The sequence below is a fragment of the Rhinolophus sinicus genome, linkage group LG05 (genome assembly GCF_036562045.2).
Source record: "Rhinolophus sinicus isolate RSC01 linkage group LG05, ASM3656204v1, whole genome shotgun sequence".
NCBI classification, from domain to species: Eukaryota; Metazoa; Chordata; class Mammalia; order Chiroptera; family Rhinolophidae; genus Rhinolophus; species Rhinolophus sinicus.
Window position 1 is genome coordinate 28779794 of NC_133755.1, and position 18103 is coordinate 28797896.

The 18103-nt window shown below is 38.8% G+C and overlaps 1 protein-coding gene across 2 annotated transcripts in view; it reads right to left on the bottom strand.

Annotated features, from left to right (window-relative positions):
- Positions 1-8597: 8597 nt before the first annotated feature.
- KCNG3 (potassium voltage-gated channel modifier subfamily G member 3) overlaps positions 8598-18103 on the bottom strand; it is a 32890-nt gene continuing 23384 nt past the window's right edge. For both annotated transcript variants that reach the window (XM_019757059.2, XM_019757058.2), the window contains exon 2: positions 8598-12578. In XM_019757059.2, the coding sequence (XP_019612618.1) occupies positions 11933-12578 (646 nt within the window). In that variant the 3' untranslated portion in view covers positions 8598-11932. The remainder of the gene's footprint in view (positions 12579-18103) is intronic.

Sequence of the window (18103 nt, forward strand, 5' to 3'; positions counted from 1 at the left end):
GGGGCCTCCTGCTGACTCCTACAGAAAAGGCACGAAGCACCCGCAAGTTTTCCCTGGCACCAAACCCAGACAGTTGCTCCTTTGCAAAAATGTCCTGATATTGGTTAATAGTGGGGGTGAGAAAAGAGACGCTGTAAGTGTCAATACCAAGTCAAGTGCTGCTTCATTTCAAGGGACCTAGAAATCTGCTTATTTAGTCATTAACCGAACAGGCCACTGACTTCAAACACCCGCCCTTCTAGAGATGGCCACAAATTAGCCACAGCTTCTGCCCACAGAATGAGTCACCTTGTTGTAATTGTGGCTAATCACAATAGCAATCTGTGCTCAGGGTAAAATCAGTTTTCTGCTTTGAGTACACCAGACATGGCCAGTCACGAAGTCCTTGCCACTGACTGCTCACCATGTGCAACCTGCTACGCCATAAACGTGGCGGCCCAGGGTGTGGTTCTGGGCAATATCTCTGCAGGCCACATGATGGCAATTCCAGCATCTCCTTCTAAAGGAAACCGCCCTGCTCACAACAATCTCCCCACCTCAAAAGACTGCACCCCAACCCAGGTGTCGGTAAGGTTAAGTTAATGCTACTCTGGAGTTTGAACAGGAAAGAAGAATCAACAAGCAGTGACCAAGTGGAGAAGACACCGGAAGAGGTGCAGAGATGCCACGCTGATGCCAGGGAGAGAAACATTAGATCCACAGGCTCAGTCTGGCAGCTGCTGCTGTGTCTTTACAATAAACACCCATTGTCTCTGATGCCCTACATGTTTCCTGTAACAAACGACCTACAAATACAGTAAGAATGGTACATCTTTGAGTTACTGCTAGTCATACATTGTTTTCCTCGGCAAATTTTGTTTTCTTAGGCTGACCAACTTGGGCCAAATTGATTTCCAGAATATTTAATGAAAGTATTAAACAAAAATAAAGGAATTATAAAACATCAGTACATTATTTTTTATGAAAAAGGTGCCATAATTTTCATTACTCTATAAATTTTAGGAATGGTAGCCATTATTTGAGCTTCCAATGACTATTAATTGGGAATCCTACTATTTCTAAGAATATTTGCGATGAATAACACTGCATACACTTATTTTACATTTGTAGCAAAGTATACGTCTCTTTAAAACCTTTTTTCCTAAATATTTTAGTAAAAATGTAACATTACAAATGTAGTGTACCCCAAATCTTAGATCATAACTCCATTAGGTTTGAAGATTATTAACATTTGAAGATTATTAACATTCACCCAGCATGTTCATGAGATTTATTTAAAATGTAGCCATTAGTCAAAGGCCTTTGGGGCATATGTACAAAATTAGAGAACTGTAACTATTTAGTCAGATACCACATTAGCAATATTACTCATGAAAAACAAAATGGGGGCCCGGCCCGGTGGCTCAGACGGTTAGAGCTCCATGCTCCTAACTCCGAAGGCTGCCGGTTCGATTCCCATATGGGCCACTGGGCTCTCAACCACACGGTTGCCAGTTCAATTCCTCGAGTTCCGCAAGGGATGGTGGGCTCTGCCTCCTGCAACTAAGATTGAACACGGCACCTTGAGCTGAGCTACCTCCCGGATGGCTCAGTTGGTTGGAGCGCATCCTTTCAACCACAAGGTTGCCGGTTCGACGCCTGCAAGGGATGGTGGGCTGTGCCCCCTGCAACTAGAAAACGGCAACTGGACCTTGAGCTGAGCTGCATCCCGGATGGCTCCTCTCAACCATAAGCGCGTCCTCTCAACCATAAGGTTGTGCCCCCTGCAACTAGAAACAACTGGACCTGGAGCTGAGCTGCGCCCTCCACAACTAAGACCGAAAGGACAACTTGAAGCTGAACGGCACCTTCCACAACTAAGATTGAAAGGACAACAACTTGAGTTGGAAAAAAGGCCTGGAAGTACACACTGTTACCCAATAAAGTCCTGCTCCCCTTCCCCAATAAAATCTTTAAAAAAAAAAAAGGGCTCTATGCATTAAAAGTTAGACTAGAAAACTCGATCTTGCAGGTGATCTTCTAAACCAGTTGGGGAAGTATTGTTTACAGATAACATTGAACTCTTCTCCAATTATTTTACTGACATTATTTCCTAGAGGAATTTTGGAATGATTATTTTCATGGTGAGAGATTACATTAAAAAATCTGGGCTTAGTATTTGTGTAAAGGACCCTCAAGGTTAAACCAAAGAATGGATCTTTTGCACAGAACAGGATGGGTTTTTCAAAGGGCATCTGCCAAGGTGAGACCAGCTGATGGTCATCTCGGTATACCCACAGGGTTTAGCACAGCAGTTACACTTTTTAGGCAAATGCTCCTACTATGTGCACACACAGGATTAAAAGAAACAAAAGCAAAAAACTTTTCCTACAGCAATGCCGCAGGTTAATTAACTATCTATCAAGTCTTATTTGTAAGATGACTTCTTCCCCATCACAGTAATGCAGTGATACTTGCACTTCCTGGAAAGACACAGACTTTAAAACACTAGGAAACCCAATTCCAGAAAGCTCAGATAGGCTCTCTGCTTCTCTAGCTTTTCTACCATGGTATTCCTAAAACAGGAGGAGAACTGCAGCAGCTCTAGCTCTGACTGTTCAGGGAGAGAGAGCATTCTCCTAGTGCTCCTGGCATATCTGAGTACGAGAAACACAAGGTCAGGTAATAAAGAGGAATTAAAATAAAGCAATCAACAGAAACAAATTATCTCTTTTGTGTCTGCATCTTTAGGCAAGTGAACACAAACTCAAATTAACTTGGGTTAATGAAAAGACTCAGTCAAATAGTCTTAGAATCCATTAAATGTATATCAAATGACAAACTGTAAAAACCATCAACAAGCACTACTATGGATTTAATCTGCTCAGTATCTTGTATAGATTTAGAAACTCACTTAAACAAAATTTATTTCCTGACACAGACAGCACAACAACTCAACTCACAGCAAAATCTGTCCATCTCTTCATTAAAACACATCATTAGAATCCAACAGCCCTTCATAACAAAAACACTCAACAAACTAGGAATACAAGGAAACTTCTTCAACCTGATCAAAGGCAACTATGAAAAACCCACAGCCAGCATCACACTTAATGGAGAAAGACTGGAAGTTTTACCCCTAAGATCAGAAATAAGACGAGGATGGCCACTCTCACCACTTCTATTTGACACGGAAGTTCTAGGTGGGGTAATTAGGCAAGAGAAAGACACTAAAAGAAGGAAGCAGTAAAACTATCTGTCTTTGCAGATGTCATCACCTTATACATAGAAAACCATAAAAAATTTTTCAAGAAACTATCAGAGCTAATAAATAAGTTCCACAAGGTTGTAGGATAAAAAATCAGTATACAAATATCAGTGTGCTTCTATACACTAGCAATGAACAATCTAAAAATAAAATTAAGAAAACAATTCCATTGACACTGAAAACTATAAAATACTGAAAAAAAATAAAGACTACTTAAATAAATGGAAACACATACTGTGTCCACGGAGTGGAAGGCTTAGTATTGTTAAGATGGCAATACTTCCCTAACTGATCTAGAATCCCTATCAAAATGCAATGCCATCCTTATCAAAATTCCAACTGCTTTTTTTTGTAGAAATGGACAAGCTGATACTAAAAGTCATATACCCGTAGTAATGCAAGGGACCCAGAATAGCCAAAACAATCTCATAAAAGAAGAAGAGGAAATCACACTTTATGATTTCCAAACTTACTACAAAGCTATAGTCTTCTGTGTGGTTCTGGCATAAGAATAGACATATAGATCAATAAAAAAGAACTGAGAGTGCAGAAATAACCCACATATGTATGGTCATTTGATTTTTGACAATTATACCAACACTGTTCAATGGTGGAAAGAACAGCCTTTTTAACAAATGGTACCACCTCCAAAAAAGAATGAAGTTGGATCCCTACTGCACACTATGTACAAAAAGTAACTCCAAATGGATCACAGACCTGAAAGAGCTAATAACTATAAGAAACTTTATAAGGGAACAGGAAGGAATAAATCTTCAGAACCTTGAGTTTCTTAGATACAACACCAAAAGCACAAAAGACAAGAGACAAAATAAATTAGACTGCATCGAAAATTAAAACCTGTGTGCTACAAATGATATCATTAAGGAAGTGAAAAGACAACCCTCAAACTGAGAGAAAATAGTTGCAAATCATGTGTCTGTTAGGGGTCTAATATCCAAAATATATAAAGACTCTTACAATTCAACAATGAAAAGATACATAACCCTTTTTTTTAAAATGGGCAAAGGACTTGAATAGACATTTCTCCCAAAAGGACACACAAAGAATAAAAAAACACATGAAAAGATGTGCTAGATCATCAGTCATTAAGGAAATGCAAATCAAAATCACAATAACATACTACTTCACACACACTAGGTTGGCTATTATTTTTAAAAGAGGAAGTAAGCGCTGGTGAGGACATGAAGAAATTGAAACCCTCATACATCACTAGTGAGAATGGTAAGTGGTTCAGCTGCTTTAGAAAACAATACGGTGGTTCCTCAAAAAATTGAATATAGTATTACCATATGACCCAGTAATTCATTCCCAGGTATATACACAGAGAATTGAAAACATATGTTCATACAAAAACTTGTACATGAATGTTCACAGCAGCATTGTTCGTAACATCTAAAGAATGAAAATAACCCAAATGTCCATCAACAGAGAAATAACAAACGTGATATATCCATACACTAGAATACTATTCAGCACTAAAATGAAGTACTGACACATGCTACAAAATGGATGAACCTTGAAAACATGGTAAGTGAAAAAAGCCAGACACAAAAGACCACATTTCCATTTCTACGCATTATTGCTGGTAAATCTATAGAGACACAATGGAGATCAGTGTTTACTGGGGGACGGTTGACGGGAATGGGGAGTGACTACTATTAATGAGAAAGGGGCACATGAAAATCTTCTGGAGTTAGACAGTGGTGATAGTTGCATGGCTCTATGAATACACTGAAAACCACAGAATTGTACACATGGAAATGATAAATTTTATGGTACATGAATTATATCTCAATTTTTAAAATGCATTGTTATGACCACCTCTTATTTGTTTAGTTCCACTTTTTAACTTCCCTAATTAGTCTTCCAAAATAGCCTAAAGCTTACACACACACACACACAAAACCACAACACTAACAAAAAAAATGCTTAACCTCACTTGTGTGGTTTTTTGCCTGACTAGGATGTGGGTCACTGATTTGAAAGAAAGGCAGAAAAAATTTAGAACAGTTAATAAAAAAGTAGGTATCCCATCTATCCCTTAGAAAACTTTTATGGGCACCAGAAAATCACACCTTTTTATTAGTTGATAAAAATCCTCATTATTAAGTCAAATGTCATAATTCCCCAAATCTGATTTTAGAAATAGCAACTTTCCAATAATTTGACCTGATTCTGATCCCCATCCAGGTATGGCCTTCTCAAGAGACCTCATCCTTATAAAACATGAAAAATCAAATCTAAAAAATCATATACTTTAGAGGATAATAACACAACAGAAGGATGACTCACGGGTTAAAAGGAATACCTAATTGAGTCCCTATACACACCCATATTGTGTATATGAAATACGATGTTTTCAAACCTTTTTTTTCATACAAATGTTTGGAAACATATTTATTACAAAAAGTGGGATGCACCTAATTATTTCCTGCGTACTACAGTGTCCCTATCTCTGCTTTGCACTACAGCACAGAAAGATCATAAATTTAAAAATGTATTGAAGAAAAGACACAAACATATATATGCTCGATTTCTATCTGACCTTTTTAAACTGTGTTGACTGGAAGAAGTAATAAAAGGTGATTTCCCTTAACACGTTGCGTACGGATCACGACAATCTTCACGAGGGATTTAAACCCTGCCGTACACAATGTGTTAAATTACTATAAGCCAGATGTTATCAAGAAGGGGACCATGACCCATTATTCTGATTTTACAACTATAATAATCGCATGTTTTATGTTATTTATTTTTTAAAAACCTCCCAAGTTGTAAGAATTACTGAATAAAAACACAGATTCGAAGAAGTTAGGCAATTTACCTCAAAAGCAAAATAACCTAAACTCTCCATTTCTGTCCTATGAACAAAATTAAACAGTTTTCATATGGCCTCGAGAGCTAAGCCTTATATCAATTTAATGATTTTGCATTTTACTTCCAAGTGTTTCGTATGAAAGAGTGGGTATAACTAAAAAAAAAAAAAATGAGATAAAATGATTATAACAATAGTGCGTGCTGGCACACACACACACACATACACTTCTCTTGTATCAGCGTTCAGGATTTATAACTCAAATGCTGCTCTCCACTAAGGAAGTGAAAATTCTCCTGACCTCTGTATTGTAGAAAAGGAAAGCACAGAATTCCATCAAACTTGCAAGATCAAGCTTGTAACATACAATTAAAAAGTAATATGCCATTATACTAAGTGAAATAAATCAGACGGAGAAAGACAAATATTATATGCTCTCACTTATATGTGGAATCTAAAGAATAGAATAAATGAGCAAACTAGTCAGAAACAGTTGCAAAGATATAGAGAAAAAACTGAGGGTTGCTAGATGTGGGAGAAGGTGAAGGGATTAGAAAGAACAAATTGGTAACTACAATATTGCCACCGGGGATACGAAAGACAGTTTGGGGATTATAATCAATAATGTTGTAAAGATTGTGTAGGGTGTCAGATGGGCACTTGTCTTATTAGGGAGACCACTTCATGGTGTAGATGCCTGATCACTGCACTGTACACCTGAAGCTGAAGCTGAATAATAATGAATGTCAACTATAATTTAATATATATATATATATATGGTCACAGGATGTGGAGTACAGCATAGGGAATAGAGTCAATGGAATTGTAGCAGCTATATACGATGTCAGAGGGGTAGTAGATTCAGGGAGGGGGCTTATCACTTTGTGAGGGGTGTAAATGTCTAACTAGTACATTGTTTTGTACACCTGAAACTAATAAAAATAAGTAATATGCAAGTTGAACAAATCATTGTATATTAACACAGCAAAAACACCTGTCATTACTTGTGCTTCCTTTCTTTAAAAAACAAAACACTTTAACAATACATCCTATAGATGGCCTCTACTCTGTCATAGGCAGAGCTATAGAATTATTTTAAAACAACTGAAATAACTGAAATCTATGGCGGGGAACCTACCTAATACAAAATTATGGGAAGTTTCAGTTTTAATACAAAGTTACATAAATAAAGCAAGAGCCATACTTCAGATACAAATGGCATATCAGTACTTAAGTCCTAGTAGGTGTAATCCAAATAATATTTATTCCCTCTGTCTTTCATCCACTAAATGTCATTATACTTTCACTATACATGATATAGTGCTGCTATTTTTAAATATAAATCAAAGGATTCTCATCAATGCAACATAAAATTAATTTGTTTAAATTACAGCATAAATGCAGATTGTCAACTGCAGCTTACCCTAAACAAATAATAAACTGGCTTGCGCTGACACTAACAGTCAAAAATTTAAGTGTTTATTGGGAAGGTCTGGTAGAATTGGAAAAACCTGAACATTTAGGCACAAGTGTAGAATTGCTAGAGGAAAAAAAGGTACTCAGAGAACTGGGCAGTGTAATCATGCTTGCAGATGACAGACACTTCACACGTCTTTAGAAGGCTCCACAGCCTGGGCTAGTAAATCATTAATTTCCTAATATGCCCAGTCCTCTAAGTGCAGATGGACCAGGAAAAGCAGGAAGCAAAACACCATATGAAAGCATGCTGAACAAACAGAGAAATGTATGCAACCTTCCCTGACCAAAATGGAACGTCTCCGGAACATTCCGTTAAGGCTCAAACCCATGTTACTTCCTATTCAGCTATGACAGGTCTCAACCTGTTCCTTGTAAATATTGCAATAACTGTGAACCGCACTTATCTGGATATATCCGAATGGGTGCACAGTTGTGAAGTTTTGCAATTTAAAAACTACTGAAAACCTGAGGTTTTTTACACACGGGTCCCAAGCCCTCCTTCCTGACATCTAGGGTGTCTAAAAGCGACATTTGCCTTTTATTTGACCTATTAAAAGGGGCCCCAAAGAAAATATTTTTAAAAGAAATCATTCACGCCTTCTGATGTTACAAATTTAAAAAGGTATGTCCAAAGAGTACTGAACTAGACGTCTGGAAACCAGGTTTCTGGGGCCTGATGTGACACTGGGATGCCAAGTCTCCAAATGTGCCTGAGACTAAGGATGGGGGTCTTTTAGTGCTACAACCAAGAAAGTCTCAGGCTAATCGGGACAAGTTGGTCTCCCTATGTGTGACGATGGCTAAATCACATCCCACTGGGGCCACAGTTTCCTGGTTGCTAACATCAGGATGAGAGATAAAGAGCATAGGAAGAGGACTAGAAAGTCTCCAGGGCCATTTAGTTCTAATTTCCGATGTACCTGTGAAATATTTACACTATATTTGATTATATTATATGTTATGTAACAAATAAATGTACTTTTTTCCCCCCTTCTTCCGCCTTCCCCACCCCCCCACCTACCCACTCCGGTTCAAGCCGTTGTTTCTCAGTCTAGTTGTGTGGGACACAGCTCCCTGGCCCATGCTGGTATTATGAGCCTTGCGCTCCCCAGCAGCTCTCGCTGGCTGCCAGCGGCTCACAGCAGCCCAGCTCCAGGGACAGCTGTTGTTCACAATCTTAGCTGTAGAGGGCGCAGCTCACTGGCCCACGTGGGAATCGAACCAGATACCTCTCTGCCTTAGAAGCACGGCTCTCCAACCACCTGAGCCACCGGGCCGGCCCTAAATGTACATTTATGTAGGGTTAGGGGGCTCTGGAAATACTTTGTGAAGCTATGCATTAAGTTTGGAGACATAGAAGCTTAACAATAAAACAGAGCTAGGAGTTTTCAGTTTTTTATTTCTATAGCAAAGAGGGAAAATAAGCTGCTTCTAGAAAATACCAAGCCAGCAAAGAAAATCCTTCCAACGCCAACATCCAACTTAACTCCATCTCCCCTCACTCCCAGATCATAGGAGACCAAGGCAAGACATCTGGACAAAAGTTTAAAAACAGGAAATACTACTCTGACTTACTGACAGCCACTATGAAGGAATATATTTTTACGTTTTTAAGGAAGAACTTACAAAGGTGTGGTTACAAGTAACTGCAAAACCCAAGAGCAAAGGAAACGCAACCGTTTCAACAAGCAAACCAGAATAAAAATCGTCATAAAAGAGAAAGGTAAGTAAGTCCTTGAGTTAGAGTATGTTCACTTTCAAATGTAGTCTCTAATTTGCATCTTTAATCCTGAAAAATCCCATGTGAACGGATACACAAAACCAGGTCTACATAAGATGAAGTCAAAATCTCAGGTGTGGTAAAATCAGAACAAAACATTCGGACTTCCTCTTTCTTCACTGGGCATTCTAATGAGGATAATATCTGACTCATGGCTACTAATTAATAGGCTCCTAATGAGAGCATTTGTGCCATGAAGATTGAATTATGAAAAATGTCTAAAAGCACAGCTAAGAAAAAAGTCCTAGGAAATGATCTTTAAAAGGCAGTAACTTTCAGGGAAAGTTAAAATAAAATGCTTCTGCTCTAAAAAAACTACAATATCCGTGATATTGTTTTTTCACTCATGACTGAACTACCCTATCATGTCTCATCACCATTCTTAGTAAGTGGGTAGCTGAATTGTCATTAGAATTTATACAACATGCTCCTTCATGAGAAGTCTGGCATCACCTTCAATGTTGATTCAAGGGCAGCCTCATTGTCTCTGTTTGTTGACACGTATAGCTATACATGTGCACATACAGGAGTTTGCTTCTCCTTGCCTCTTCACACAGAAGTTTCTCCCCCCAAATCAGTTAATAGTTTGTGCCCAAGTCTGCCGTAGATATTGCAGGGAAATGAAGGTGTGTACAAGAAACAGTCCCAGCCCTCAAGATAGATATAATTTACTTGGGGAGATGAGACATATTCCCATGCAGAGGTCCCACTGCCAGCAAAATGGATGGCTATGATATTTTAATTAGTAACATGAAGATGCTGTCATCTGCATATTATTTTCATGAATCACAAAGCCTTAATCTAAATAGGTAAGAAAAAATAAATCCATGCCATTTATTTGAAATTTAGTAAAACACAATAAATATACAATAAATAACAGGATTTATTTTGAGTATGTAATAAGCAGCATCCCAGTGTGCAGTTGTAGAGAAGATAGGGTAAGATTCTTAATGGCCAAAATATCACATAAACTCAGGAAAAGGAATTAGGGAAAAGGAACGGGTTTGCTACAATGACCAGCAATGGTGAAGAAGTGTGGCTTCTCAAAACCCAGAGGTTTGTTGAGAATCAGGGGCTGGGCTTGGTTTCTAAAGATCCCGTTTTTAGCCCCAACTCCACAATTGTACCCTCTTTTGCCCTAGTTTTTTACCTGTACTAGTTGAGGTTGGAACTAGATGATGGCTAATATTCCTTAATGAACACTTCTGGTAACCCCTTATTTGATAAATATATCAAGGTCCCAACCCCTCTCCACCCCTCTCCCCCCACTAAATTACAGTGACCAACATTAAATTATTCATGAATCTATGACTTTAATTTTTTGTGTTTATACACTGACTTCTTTATGGCAACTGGTTAACAAAGCAAAAATCTTAACTCATGTTGCTAAAATTTAGCACTATACAATTATCAGTTTTACATTATCTAGTTCTAATAATCTAGCAAGATTAATGTGGCATATTATTCACTATTGTAGCAAGAGGTTTGGTGTAGCCATAATTCAGGATGGTGAAGATCAGATCAAATAATTATGTATTCATTGCTTTTACCAGGCTTAAAATTGGTTTAGTTACACAGCAACCAAAAATAAGGATGTATTTCATTTCTTTTTTTATTATAATCCAGTGACATCTAAGTATGACTTTGGTATAAAATGGCTAAATATCCTTTCATCTGGTAAGACTTAAACCCACGTTGTTTGGGCAGGGGTGGGGGAGAGGAGAAGATAAATATGGGTTGCAATACCAAACTACTTCTATTATCATTTTTATGTGGAAATCTCATTTGGACATCTGAATGTTAGGACAAGTGTCACCTAGTAACAGCAATGAATTCAAATAAAATGAACTCTAATAAGATGCTAAACAATACACACTCTTTTCATTCTAAAATGCTTTTTTCAGTTATTTCAGTAAAGAGATAAAAGAAACCTAAAATGGAAAAGGAAGGACATACTCGAGCTTCCATGAAGCTCTGTGATAAAGTGATTAATAGAATCAAAAATAAATCAGAGAACTGAGAAATAGACTAGAAAACATATCCAAATACAATTCTTGCTTGTATCAAGCTCCATTACACAGTTTAAATTCAGCCAAGTTTTTTAAGTATTTGTTAAACAGTTCTTGCATGTGACATATGTTTCCAGGATACTTCTGACATTGATATGAGAGATTATAAAACATTTAGAAATGAAAATGTTGCTCTCCAACAAAAAACAACACTAACTTCCAAGCTTCTTCTGAATTCACAAGATGGGAAAACATTTGGAAAATACAGCTTCTCCATTTTAAAATGTTCAAATAATATACTTTAAAACGTGTAATTGTTCAAGGCAACAAGAGACAAGTCTAAATAAAATAAGATCCTAAAATTTACTCTAAGAGTCATTAATTTTCCTTTGCAGTCTCAATCTTATTTACTCCATAATAAGTAAATTGTTTTATCCCTTCAGCTGGGAAGGATAATTTTTACCCTACCAAGATAATAACAGAACCACTGCAGTGCTCACCGAATAAGAAATACATGAATATGAAGTAGCATCAACTCTTTCTATTGAGCAAAGTGTACGCAAGACTTGATTTGCAGTACATTAATTTAGGAACTCAGCAGAGAGGCTCCTACTGTATCTAGCTGATCTAAACTTAAGCTCATGATAACACTGCACAAAGCTATGGTAGATAAAAGTGATAGGTAACGCCAATAGAACAATTCCACTGACAACACAAACTCCTCCAAGAATTCTTCCAGGCATTGTGATAGGATACATATCTCCATAGCCAACTGTAGTCATAGAGATAATCACCCACCAGCAGGCAGCAGGGATGCTGGCGAAGTCCTTGTTGGATGCTTCCAGGTCCAACCCATGTTCAAGAAGCTGAGAAAGTGCACTAAAGATTGCCATGGCAACACAAATGAAGACAAGTAACATAACCATCTCTCGGTAACATCGTTTGAGAGTCAAACCAAGTGTCTGAAGACCAATGAAGTGACGGGCAAGCTTAATCACCCAAAAAATCCTCATCATTCTAAGCACCCTCAAGGTGACTCCAGCCCTCTGGAGTTGAGAGTTCTCGCCTGTAAATACTGTCATTAACACGGAGATGTAATACGGCGTGATTGCCAATAAATCAATGATGTTCAGGGGTCTCTTGACAAACTCACACTTGTTTTTGGAGATGATGAACCTCACGATGCACTCAGCAGTGAACCAACCTATGCAGATAGCTTCAATTATCCTGTCAAGAGAACAAAAGAAGAATTGATCATTTCATTTTTAAGCATTTTAATAGCTCTTAGAGTTCTTCAGACAGTACTACACTGACATATTAATGCAGTTACTTATTCCAGAAAACATAAAGAACAGATAGTATTACCAACATCACCGGGACGCAACGGGACAACAAATATTACAGTTCAAATGAAAACTGAACTTGATCAAGTTTTTATTTACATAATGTATGTACTACCATTAACATTGTTTTTGCTTGTCACTAATTCTTTTTTCAAAAATCTATTATCTTTTTTGGTGGTTTGAAATTAATTTGCATTCAGGTAGCCAGAATATGAAATGTTACTTACTCTGTGAGGACAGTGGTTCTCAACTGGGATGTCAGTTACGATATATAGGTCAGAGGACGTGGTCCCCAGACAGTGGACATACCCAAGTTTTCAATGATGTATTTCTTGGTAAGTAAGAGTGAACTCAAGATCATTACCTACAGTGTTAGTTATTCTGCCTTCTTTTCCTATAGGTTTTGTGTGGGATCCACTGATACTGAGCCAGCTTTTGGGGCTTTGCAGAAGTGCTAGTGTCTTCATCAGCAGAGTGCCACCATCCCCATGCGTGTCACGGTGGAAGAAAGGCTGAGGACGCCTACACTGGAGCAAAACAATCACCACCATTTTCCCAAAGACCCAACTACTTTGTGTTCCATAGCTATTTGTATGCAACATACAGTTTAAAAATATATGGCCACGTTTTAGCTAGAGCAGTATTTACCAACCTTTCCACATCACTACACACATTGCAAATAACAATTACATAGCATACTGGTGTCACGGGGTTAAATTCTGGAGGTGGAAGCCACCAGTCTGGGGCCTCTGGCTATCCTGGCCCTTGCCCGCACTCCCCAAGGCAGAGAAGATGAAATCTCAGCACGCCAGTCAGAAAGCCTTGACCCAGAGTGAGAGGTAATTCTGAGGTAATTTTTAATTAAATTACATTTTAAAATTCAAATTAAAAGTTGTAATTATTACAGCATCATTCATTTTTCTCCATATAATTCTTTCCCATCACTGAACAACACCCAAATATCAGAAGTACAAAGGAGAGAGAAGAAATTTGAGTAAGTGAATGGGAAGGCCCGTGGGCAACATTTTGAAGAGAATTACTCAAAGTGCATTACACAGAACACAAGTTGTATTGGATGTTACCCGGGGAAATGAATACATAAAATAAACCATGTTCCCCTACTATAGGGTTGCAGGGCTATAAAGATTAATTATATTTATTATTTGAATAGGTAGTACATTCATATGGTTCAAATTTCAAAGGTAAAAAAGGGGGGATATAAAGAAAATTCTCACTCACCCCTTTCCTCAGCCCCCCAGTTTCCCAGTCTTCACTGTAGTTACCAATCCTCAGGGCACTGGTTATAAGGGTGGCTGCCCACCAAGAAATTGGGAACCTAAGTACACATTAGTTTCCAGTGGCTGTTATAAAAAATTACCACAAACTTGGTGGCTCAAAACAACAGAAAATTATTTTCTCCAAATTCCAGAGGCCAGAGTGCAAAATCTGTACCAACGGGCCAATATCAAGTGTTCGGAGGGCCGAACGCCCTTAGAAGGTTCTAGAACAGCAGCCACTCCTTGCCTCGTCCAGCTTCTGGTGGCTGTTGGCATTCCTTGGTTTATAGCCATGTCATTCCAATCTCTGCCTCCATGGTCCCACTGCCTCCTTCTCTTCGGTCACTGTGTCAAATCTCCCTCTCCTTCCTTCTTACGAAGAAATGTGACAGCATTTAGGGCCCACTGGGATAATCCAGGATAATCCCTTCATCTCAAAACCCTTAATTTAAGCACATCTGTACCATCCCTTTTGCCGTGTATGATAACATCCACTGGTTCCAGGGATTAGGACCTGATGTCTTTGCAGGGAAAGGGTATTTTTCAGCCTACTACACAGTAACCACACAAAGTCAGCAGATGAAGTCACGGCTTCCCCCACTATTTCTCTACCGTGTTATCTGCTGCTCTGCTCATGGACCCCATGACCCTGGGGCTGGCAGCAGCTTCCCTGTCCCCACTAGACTATCAGTAAAAGCTGCTGCCGTGATAGCCTCTATGAACCTGGAGGCTTAGAAAACCGCGAGAGTAATGAAACTTGGTAGATCTACAGAATAGGAAGCTATATTTTTTTCAACATACACTTTAAACATACCTACTAGCATGTATCACTCCTCCCTGGTAATTCTCATCAAATATTCCATATGTTCTCCCATATTTCCATCCCCTTTGCAGTCAGACAGGGTCATATGACCAGTTCTGATAGATGAACGGTGAGCAAAATGACTCTGTCACTTCTGGGCAGAAGCACAGAAGAGTGAGGGTTAATTCTCTTCCCTGCTATGGCAACCTGGAAGGTATGTGTCCTAAATGGCTACAAGATGTCCCTGATAGCCCAAGTCTCTCAGTGTCTATGTAGAGGAGAACAGACATTCCCTACCCAGACTCTGATTGGACATGATATGTGAGCAACAAATAAATCTGTGTTGTATGAAGCCACTGAGATTTCTAAGTGGGTTGCTATCCTAGGTAATAAACCAATAACTATAGTAAGCAGTAAGATACACACTCAAAAGGGATTGCAGGAGCATACAGCAGTAATAGTAATAGTTTTCTTAGATTGGCTGTGGTTAACATGTCCCCGTTTTCCAGCGAAAGCACTAGGTCTCTTCTCTAGCCAGACATGAGCAAGAGGGCTGCACCTGATGCCGAAGGTCTGCTGCTGCTCCCGCTCTGAAGGAGGACCCTCACCTGTCAGGTGGCAGAACTGCACAGATCTCCTAAGGGCTCTCCCAGCAACAAAATCCTAAGATTCTATTAAATTAAAAAGAGTAAAAATTTTAATTGTGCCAAAAATACCGGAACAGTTTGTTTATTTCCACCAGCAGCCAAAGTTGTTCAGATTAAAAAGGAGAAAATCCAAATGGTGCAGAATTATCCCTCCACAAGGGAATTTCAAAGAAGTAAGCTCCTCTGTAATAAGGCCCTCTGGGCTCTTCCTGCCCACCCCCCAAGTCAGATACAGTTTATGCAGAATTCTGCACTAAAGGGATGAATCAGTGAGAAACCCCAGACATGCCTCTCACACTTAGGATTATGCCAAAGCAGTCTCCAACAGCAAAAACCACTAAGCCTGCCAAAATTCCCCATATTTCCAAATGGCACTCTTGCCAAAACTACCAACAACTGCTGGAAAACTGAGCACTGTTGTAACCGAACCTTATAGCCAACAATTGGGTACTCACGAAGATTATTTCCATGAAAAACAAATAGGGAAAAAGAATTAAAGAAGATACTGAGGGACAACATATTTTTCTGAAGCCCATTCTGATTTCTTTTGAGGCCCAAATATATAGAAATTCGTGAATTCATGGCTAATAAAAATATGTACCACTTATTGAGGCCTTTTATTTGGCCGAAGTGTTAAGCACTTTACAGACATCATTTAATCCTTTTCAAGAATTCTCTAACGTGTGTACTTTCCCTACTATCTCCATTTTACAGATGACAAAACTGAGGCTGCAAAGTTAAACATCTCTGCCAAGGTCACACAACTAAGAAATTACAGTGGCACATGTAATGAAATTTGGATTTATTGCGTTTGAAGCTCTAAGGAACATTTGAAAATGCTAATGATTTTTATGACAATGTTCACTGTTAATGTTAAATGATAGCTAGCTAGATAGATAGATAGATAGATAGATAGATAGATAGATAGATAGATAGATTTATATCTCTATCTAGATAGATCAATCGATCAATCTTTTGGTCTCCCTGGTTTACGTGTTAGAGTAGCATTTTTCAAACTGTCAGTTCTTAACCCATTAATGGATCAAAACTGACTTTTTTTTTCCAGAAATTAAATAGAAAATATCAGAGTACAGTGAAGCATAGTTTCATGAAACTTTTTCAGTTAGATATAATTGTATAGTAAGTTACAATGTAAAATGTATTCCTTTCTCTAGGTACTGGAGGACCCCAACAATGATATCAGTCATTCAAATTACTCTGGCTGACCCCTCATGACAGAAGGCACATGACTTAGTGGTTTAAAAACAGCCTCAAAAGGGGAGTAAATGCTTTTAGTGCTGACCAGATTCTACCTCCACACCCTCCCACCCCACCAAAAAGACTAGGACAGGACATAAGAGGCCATTGCCTATATGGTGTGAGGTAAGGATCAGTCTCCCTCTGGGTGCTAGTTTCTCATCTTGTTCCATCAGCAGTTTATTATATAAAATTTCAAACATCAAGCGTATTAATTCGTATTTTAAATATACATGCTTATCACCTGTTCACCCCTCTCTCCATCTGTGAACCTAATTTTTTGGATGCATTTTAAAGTAAGTTGCAGACATCAGTGTACTTTCCTCTAAAAACTTCAGAGTATATTAAAATTAACTAGAGTTGAATATTGGTTTCACTTTTTTTCTTTTGATGTAAACTTTGCATGCAATGAAATGGACAAATCTTAAGTACATTCTCTGAGTTTTGACAAATGCATAACCTCTAAAATCCAAACTCCTATCAAGATATTGAGCATTCATATCACTCCAGAGAGTTCCCTTCCTTATTCATCTTTGTATCTCCTGCCCTCACTTCCCAAACCCATCAGACACTTAGCAAGTGATCAACAGATGTTTGTTTAGCTCAATATAAGTGACTTTGCTAGAACTCAAAGACCTGGGATAGTCACTCCACAACCACAAGAAACCTGTTGGTTCTTTTGGGACCTTTATGAGATAAATGAAGACTACCATCAAAAATGGTGCAGAATTCAGTTATACCACATACAAGAATGAACGCAAAATGGATTAAAGATCTAAATGTAAGCCCTGAAACTACAAAACTCCTAGAAGAAAACATAAGGAAAATGCTTCATGACGTTGGATTTGGCAATGATTTCTTGGACGTGACCCCAAAAGGACAGACAACAAAATGGACAAATGGGACTACATCGAACTTAAAAACTTTTGTGCATCAAAGCACACAATCAACAGAGTTGAAACAGCAACCTACAGAGTGAGGGGAGCTATATGCAAATCTTATATCTGGCAAAGGGTTAATATGCAGGCTATATGAAGAACTCCTACAAGTCAACAACAACAAAATCAAATAACCCGATAAAAAATGACCAAAGGGGGGCCGGCCCGGTGGCTCATAAGGTTAGAGCTCCGTGCTCCTAACTCCGAAGGCTGCCGGTTCGATTCCCACATGGGCCAGTGGGCTCTCAACCACAAGGTTGCCAGTTCAATTCCTCGAGTCCCGCAAGGGATGGTGGGCTCTGCCCCCTGCAACTAAGATTGAACACGGCACCTTGAGCTGAGCTGCCTCCCGGATGGCTCAGTTGTTGGTTGGAGCGCGTCCTCTCAACCACAAGGTTGCCAGTTCAATTCCTCGAGTCCCGCAAGGGATGGTGGGCTGTGCCCCCTGCAACTAGCAACGGCAACTGGACCTGGAGCTGAGCTGCGCC